The 7,602-nt window shown below is 50.0% G+C and overlaps 2 protein-coding genes across 11 annotated transcripts in view; one reads left to right on the top strand and one right to left on the bottom strand.

Moving 5' to 3' along the window:
* Positions 1 to 36: 36 nt before the first annotated feature.
* The window catches only part of LOC128328864 (uncharacterized), a 40,365-nt gene continuing 32,799 nt past the window's right edge, over positions 37 to 7,602 (top strand). For 7 of the 9 annotated variants that reach the window (XM_053259031.1, XM_053259029.1, XM_053259030.1 and 4 more), the window contains exon 1: positions 258 to 389. The gene's annotated coding sequence lies outside the window, so the exon portion shown is untranslated. Of the gene's footprint in view, positions 148 to 257; positions 390 to 799; positions 890 to 7,602 lie in introns of those variants that run through there. The other 2 variants (XM_053259026.1, XM_053259025.1) reach the window with 2 other exon arrangements.
* On the bottom strand, positions 1,206 to 7,227 carry LOC128328866 (perforin-1-like). Of its 2 annotated transcripts, XM_053259037.1 has the most exons (3): positions 6,943 to 7,227; positions 5,254 to 5,866; positions 1,206 to 3,881 (listed from the first exon to the last, which is right to left on the bottom strand). In XM_053259037.1, exons 2-3 carry the CDS (start codon positions 5,811 to 5,813, stop codon positions 2,759 to 2,761), a joined length of 1,683 nt encoding a protein of 560 aa, XP_053115012.1. In that variant the 5' UTR covers positions 5,814 to 5,866; positions 6,943 to 7,227; the 3' UTR covers positions 1,206 to 2,758. The 2 variants fall into 2 exon arrangements, with proteins under 2 accessions (XP_053115012.1, XP_053115013.1); XM_053259038.1 differs by lacking the exon at positions 6,943 to 7,227 and having other exon boundaries at positions 5,254 to 5,882.

The following is a 7,602-nucleotide window of genomic DNA, read 5'->3' as shown; positions in this document are numbered from 1 at the left end:
TTGGCTAAACGGGCTCGCAACGGGAAGGATAGACAGCTCGCGGGATGCAAATAACCAGCGTTGCATGATGGTCGCCGCGCGTGTTTCGTGTTTTCTCCTGGCTTGTCCGCCCAAATTCCGCGCCAGGCAGCTGTCGAATAAGATCTGGTGAGCGGGGAAGGGTGGCGGAGCGGACTAGAGGGGCAACTGCCGCAAGCTGCTGCTCGCCCTGACCTGTGGGGCAACCCGCGGGCGCTGCTCTTATAAAGAACGCGGAGCAACGGTTGTAGACAAGCTGGGAGGAAGCTCTCCGTAGAGGCCACCCACTGGGTGCCCATCACCCCCCGCGCCTCTGGGAAGGTCTGAGAGAAGGGCCGAGCACCACCCTAGCAGGGTGCCGCCTCCTAGAGGTGGGTGAGCTCCCAGCAATGTGGGCCCCACGCGAGGCTCTAGATGGGGGCAGGAGAAGCGGGTGGGGGGCTCCGCGCTCCCCCCCGTGAATGCCCCGGTGGCCCGCGTGGGGCTTGGGAAGGACTCACGGCCAGCAATTATGAGTACAATGGGCAGAGGTGAAGCCAGCCCCGGCAGCTTCATAACCCAATTCAGACTAGTCTCCACCCAGTATTTTCTGGGTTTGTGTTTTGGGGCGGGGCGCGGCGGGGGAGCAGCCCGGAGGTTGCTGGTTCGAATCCCTGCTAGTGTGTTTCCCAGAATATAGGAAACCCCTGTATCAATAGTATCCTACCAATAGTAATAGTATCCTACCAAGAAAACCAGGAGCTGACTCGAGGGTACACCCTTTCCTTTTTCCACCCAACAGTTTCGTTTCCTAGGCACATAGGAAGCTGTCTTCTTCTACAGCACAAAATGCACCTCTCTCGTTTGACACTGGGGGAATGAGAAGCGGGAAGTAAGTAAGTGGTATACTCCACTGAGTGTTGTTTGTGCAGACTGGGCAGCGGCTTCTCCAAGGTCTCTCCTATCTGGAGAAGCCAGGGAACTTGTTTGGAACCTTCTGCATGCAGCTGCTCAGCAATTCACACATGTGGTGTCCCATTCAAATGCAAACCTTACCAGACCCTGCTTAGTAAAGGGGACAACTCATGCTTGCTACCAAGCTTCCCTCGGTTACCCCACTCCATTCAAACTTGGTTGATGAACAGAGCATGAGAGCTGTCTCCTTATTTCTACAGGCAGGTAATAGTAGAAAGACACAGCCATTCTTTGTAAGGTATGTTTATTCTAGACCTGAATAAACTTTCTGTACACCTTAATTAATATAGTGCCAATAATAACATAGTCCCCATGGTTTACCAGAAACATAGATCTAGTGATTGTGGGGGGCAGCCGAGGGAGGGAGTTTAGGTGACAGTGGGCATCCTGCTGCCCAATTAGTGCCCCAATAATCCATTGCTTGAGGCAAACACCTCAACTTGCCTCATGAAAGGATCATCCCTGAGCATTGCTAAGATCTTCATTCTCACCACTTCTTCCATGGGCTCAGATAGAGTTGGGGGTTCTGTGTATTTTAGCTAGAGATTACTGTGTTATTCTTCTATGAGTTTATATTCTGCATAGAATAATCCTTTTGTGTGTTTGTTTTAAACCAAGAACAAAGTTCAATTATATTGAGACATTCCCACCCCCACCCCTTGCAGTATATTCTTAAAAAAAACAATATTCTAAATATAGGATATGATGCATAAATGAAAGAGAGGTTCAGTTGTTACAAACAGCACAGGCATAATCAAATGCTGTATATCCTAGTGACACAGGAGTTAGATATTTATGTCTGAGAAAGAAAGAAAAGCTGGTGACCTCACCCGTATATGCATAATTATTTGTGGGTATCACCTGAGCATAGTTGCATATAGGATCATAGTTGCATACAGGAAGAATTGCAAGTAGCAAGGCTGGGCAAGATCTTGGCCTGAAATGCTGGAGAACACCTAGTAGTCTAAGTAAATGTTGGCCTGGTTCATACAATCATTGAAATCTAGGTTTAATGTGGGTTGCCATTTGCCAACATTAACATGATTGTGTGAACCCACACCAAGGTGGGAATCTCAGATTCATCTTGTCCCAGCAACCACCTCAGCATGTGTTCACACAATCATGCTAATGCAAATAACCCACATTAAACCTAGATTTAAATGACTGTGAGACCCAGGCCATTATTGGGCTAGAATAGATGAACCACAGATCTGACTCAGTATAATGCAGCTTTGTAGGTTCACAACAACCCCAATCCTGGTTCTGGGAAGAGAATTTAGTGGGTTACTGTATGTGGCAGGTTCTGGAGGCTCTGTAAAACCAGTCACTTTCAGAGCTGACCTGATAAAGGTGGCTTTGTTCCTTGTCCCCCCACTTCCAGTGTCAAAGGTCAGCACGTTGAGGCAGCTGCCATGGCCCAGGAAGAAGAGAAGGTAGAAGGGACCTGTGATAGGGAGGCATACCCAAGGGCCACAAAAATGACTGCTTGGTCCTGACAAACCTCACCTGCAGAATCGCTAGCCCCTCCCCCCCCCCCCCGCTAATCTGCCACATTACACTGTCTATGCTCCAGCTTGGCAACATTTGCCCTGGTCCCAACAAAGTTGGGACCAGCATTCCCTGTAACAGGGATTCCCAGATGTTGTCAACTGGAACTCCCATAATCCCTTGCACCAAAGGCCATTGCAGCTGGGAATGATGGGAGCTGTAGTCAACAACAGGGAACACTGGTCCCAACTTGGTCTCATACTGAGTGACCATGGCTAATGAGGCCACTGTTACCTCATCAGTGCCAGTCTCTGTGCCAAGGGCTACTGTCATTGAAACGAGACACTGGCATGTGCAGAGGCGAATAGTGATGGCAGCTGGGGCCACCGAGGCCGTGGCCACACTCCACCTCGGAGGAATACTCAATGTGTCCATAATCGGCATAGCAGTTACGGGCGTGGTGTCCAGCCTCCAACTTCCCATAGCAATAGTCCAGCCTATCATCATTCCAGACATCACTGTCCCAGATCTCCACCTTAAAAAGGTTAAAGCCAGATAGCGTGATGGCCCCGAAGTCCAGTGTTTCACCCCACCAGGGGTCATTATTGCCCCTGACGACTCTGGTCCGCATTTCCCGGCCCTGAAAGAAAACTTTGATGTAGGCATCGGTGGCACTGAAGTGGTCACCCCAAAGGCTGAATCCTCTTTTTATGTGAAATTTGAGGCGGGCCCTGCCCGGCTTCCACGCACAACACATGTTGTTGTTGACCGCGTCAGCTTGGCACATGCATGTGCAGGAGTCGTCTGAGTTCCAGTATCCCCCATAGGGGCACTGTTGGCTGCAGTCCCTCCTCAGGGCCCTCTGTGTGATATAGTTTTTCAAAGCTTCCCTCAGTGGTACCCTCTTTGCATCTCTTCGCGTCAGCAAGGTGTGCAGCGGCTGGAGGGAATAAGCAATCACCTCGGGCCTGGCTTTGACACTCGCCATCCATTCTGAGACGCCGTGGACCTCCCCAGCACCCGAAGACCGCACCGTGTCCAGGCTGTCTCCTCCCACCACTCCTCCCACCACGTCCATGCTCTGCTTGTGGTAGCTGACAGAGAAGAGTTCTTTCGCTTGGCCCCTCCATTGGTCCAAGCACTTGGAGCTGATGGAACCGAACAGCACCTTGGCTCCTAGAGAGATATCCAAGGTCAAGCATTTCTTGACGTCATCCACTTTAGCTCCCTCCAGGGCCATTCTGCAAGTCTGCAGGGCCAGGAGATGGCGCACACGCCCGCCCAGGTGCACTTGGCTGATGTAGTGGGTGCCATAGATACTGATGAAACGTCTGTACTCCTCAGGGTCAAACTTCCTTGGCAGTCTGGCTACAGCTTGAAAGAAGTCAGAGGAGAGCTGTGGCTGATTGTGGAGCCTCAGCCTACTCAGGAAGAGAATAAGAGAGGCAGAAGATTAGGGGCAAAGATGAGTGGCATACACATGTGCATGTGTGCGCGCACACACACACAGGCTACGCCAGGGTTTCTTAACCTTGGGCCCCCAGATGTTGTTGGACTACAGCTCCCAGAATCCCAAGCAAAAGCCATTGCAGCTGAGGATTCTGGGAGTTGTAGTCCAACAACATCTGGGGGCCCAAGGTTAAGAAACCCTGGCGTAGCCTGTGTGTGTGTGCGCACGCGCACGCATGCACATGTGTATGCCACTCATCTTTGAGTGTATGTATGCCACTCATCTTAGTGTATGCCACCCCGGGCTACACTAAGCCATATCCTAGCCAGGCACCATAAAAATGATACTGTTAAGCCACATCATTTTTTTCTCCTAACCATTTTCATATCTGAAGGTGATCCAGAACTTTAAAGGGGGCTTGGACAAATTCAGCAGTTACTAGACTTGATGGCTTTAGGCGGCCTCCCGGCAGAATGCCTCTGAATACCCGTTGCAAGGGAGCAACAGCAAGAGAGAGAGCATGCCCTCACCTCTTGCTTGTGGGCTTCCCAGAGGCAACTGATGGGGCCACTGTGGGAAACTAGATGCAGGACTTGATGGGCCTGATCCAACAGTGTTGTTCTTATGTTCTTAAAGGCAATACAGTGTTAAATGGACCAATGGTCTGACTCAAAATAAGGCAGCATGTGGTCCAGTGTTCCCTCTAAGAGGGATTCCCAGATGTTGTTGACTACAACTCCCAGAATCCCCAAGCAAAAGCCATTGCAGCTGGAGATTCTGCTGGGAGTCGTAGTCAACAACATCTGGGAATCCCTCTTAGAGGGAACACTGCTGTGGTCTGGAAGGAGTATAGAATTTGCTGGAAGTCTGCTCCTCCCCCATCTCTACCCGTTTTTGGCTCTTGTGCCAGTGGTGGAGTTACACCAGTGTTACTTTTGCTCCAGTTTGTAACTCTGGAGATATCCAAGTATCTAAGGATACACCAATGCAGGGACTTACATTGAATTCTATGGCATTCCAGACTGGTTTAAAAAAAACCACACACACACACCAAAAAACAAAAACACATAGGCTTGCCCCTGGTATCTCCATGAATTTGAACATCAATGGGGAATGGGGCCGTAGCTCAGTAACAGAGCACTGCCTTTGCACGCAGAATGCTACGAATCCCTGATTTTTCATGTCACTGCAAACATGTGGATCCGTTTCTAACGCTGGAGGTTTCTACAATGCCCCGTGTATTGCAGAGAACAAGGCCAGTTCTCGCTCCTCAGACTCTCTGCTAACTCTGATTCTCCATGTGGGGCTCTAGGGATGCCACAGTCGACAGAGTTGATACTCACCTATAGTGCTCGCAGGAGAACTCGTGCCTCAGAAAGCTATACCTGTCCTGACGAGAGAGCCTATGAGCCTGAAGGGTTACCTTGGATCGAGAGCCAGCAAAGGCCACCTGGATCGTGGGCAAGCCCAACTCTCCCATCAGCTCCTGGGACAACCCCAGCTCTGTTTTCCAGTCATTCTTCACCTCGGTGGCCATATCATTGGCCACACTCACATCAGAATACTCCATGGAGCTGCTTTCTTTCCAGCGGTACATCCCGTGCACCCGCCAGTCTGCGATATCCAGGGGGAGTTTCTGCAGCTGGCCCCCCATCAGTGGATTCTGGCACATGACGCACGTCCCATTTTTGCCCTGCCACCGGCTGATGTCCACCACATAGGCCACCTTTCTCTCCAGCGTGGTGATGTCCACCCCCTCGCCAATCAAGTTGTGCCCTGGCACAAAGCCTGTATGTTTATCACAGACAGATCCGGGGAAAGATTGGCAGTGCCCAGGGGACGTTGCAGGGAGGAAGCAGAGAAATGGGAGGAAGGTTGTTAGGAAGAAGCCCAGCTGTGGCATGATTGCTCTGATGGGACTCCTTGCCTGGGAGAGGCAATTGGCTTGAAATCAACCTGGGGAGAAAAATAAACCAGGGATGGGCTGGCTTGCATGATCAGTCTGTATTCCTCACACTTGTATCCCATCCTTTGTCTTGTAAGGAGCTCAGACTGGCATGCGTAGTATTTGACTGATTGCATCCAATGTCTTACATTAGGCTGAGGAGAGTTGGCCTTGTGGTAGCAAGCATGGATTGTCCCCTTTGCTAAGCAGGGTCCACCCTGGTTTGCATTTGAATGGGAGACTAAATGTGCAAGCACTGCAAGAGATTCTTCTTAGGGGATGGGGGCACTCTGGGAAGAGCACCTGCCTGCTTGCATGCAGAAAGTCCCAGATTCCCTCCCTGGCATCTCTGAGATCGGACTGAGAGAGAGACTCTTGCCTGCAACCTTGGAGATGCTGCTACCCACCTGTATAGACAATACTGAGCTAGAAGGACCAATGGTTTGACTTGGGATAAGGGAGCTTCCTGTGTTCCTATGAGATATAATTATGCTGTACTTAGGTATTGTGTTTTATGTACGTTTAGTGCTTGTGCTCTCTCTCTCTCTCTCTCTCTCTCTCGTCTTTCTGTCTCTCTCTGTCCTGTTACTCTGTTCTGTACTTTCTGTTACTCTCTCTGCCTAGGTAGCAAGGGTGTGGCTGCTTGTATCCATTTCTAGGATGAAGTCTTGACCTATATGTCTCTTAGGACTTTGACACTTCCTGGACAATCTCGGACCCCAGCACTTTTTAAATATCTGATCTGGAAGCCGTCATCAGGGGCGTGGCAAGGTTGAAGTCAGAGTGCCCTGGGACAAGCAGTGCAGATGGACCCTTCTTCTCTCTGCCCTCTCCTCTGTCTTTGCTGCAGAGGAACTATATGGGCATGGTGGAAAACAAAACTTTCTTGGCATGCCCTTTCTCTCGCTCCCCTGAAATATGTATCACACACTCTCCACACTCCGTTCAGGAGCTAGCAGCTTGCCAGAAAATCAGGGTGGAGGAGAAAGCAAAGAACAGGCTATTTCCCAGCCAGCAGCAGGACCCCCTCCCTCATGGCCCCCCTGAGGACCATTCCCAATGGTGCTGTCAGCATATGTGGGCCTACCTTCCTGGTTGTCCCCTTTGCAGTCTTCTCCCATTTCTAGGGCATATGGCTTGAGTTATCGAGGAATGAGGAAAGGGCGGGCAGGAGAGGCGGACTTTCTTGGCTTCTCTGGAAAACTGGAGGGGAAGGAGCAATCCCCCCGAGAGAGGCACTCCGTCATCACCACCACATGGAGGTTATGGACACGGAAGTGGCGTTAGTGGACCTTTGGCATATGCCCCATTGATGCCCATCCCTGATGCCAGCTCTGGAAAGGAGAATAATATGAGGGATAAGCCCAATCACTCCAGCAGTCTCCGTTCCATTTTTGCAAACTCCAAAGGCATCTGGTATCTGGATGCAAGTTTGTGAGGAAGTGGGTTAGTTTTATTAACTATTGAAATGCTAGTTTTCAAGATTATTTATAGCCATGCTCTTTCTTTGCTGCCTTACAGATATTTACAATATACATTGTATAGTGTAGGAGTATTCAATTTTTGTGTATTCAATTAGTGTTTGCCTTTTAATGTGTTTTGGTATTTTGGAGAACTGAAGAATACTGTTTTTAAAAAACAATTTAAATATTTTTCAACCTGCCCCCGCCCCCTCCCCCTTTTTTTGAGCCATTGTTCAAACAATGAAACTTTGGAAAGGGAATTGATGACTGCCAAACTCACAGAG

This window comes from Hemicordylus capensis, chromosome 6 (genome assembly GCF_027244095.1).
Source record: "Hemicordylus capensis ecotype Gifberg chromosome 6, rHemCap1.1.pri, whole genome shotgun sequence".
Lineage (NCBI taxonomy): Eukaryota > Metazoa > Chordata > Lepidosauria > Squamata > Cordylidae > Hemicordylus > Hemicordylus capensis.
The sequence above is the reverse complement of the archived record's forward strand: the minus strand, read 5'-3'. Positions and strand labels throughout refer to the sequence as shown.

What these genes read in the sequence shown, in the direction of transcription:
- LOC128328866 (XM_053259037.1), bottom strand. Translation starts at nt 5,813, where the DNA reads ATGCCACAGCTGGGCTTCTTCCTAACAACCTTCCTCCCATTTCTCTGC. An exon ending in TTCTCCTGCGAGCACTATAG is followed by an intron (nt 3,882 to 5,253) that starts GTGAGTATCAAC and finishes CTTCCTGAGTAG; the next exon opens with GCTGAGGCTCCACAATCAGC.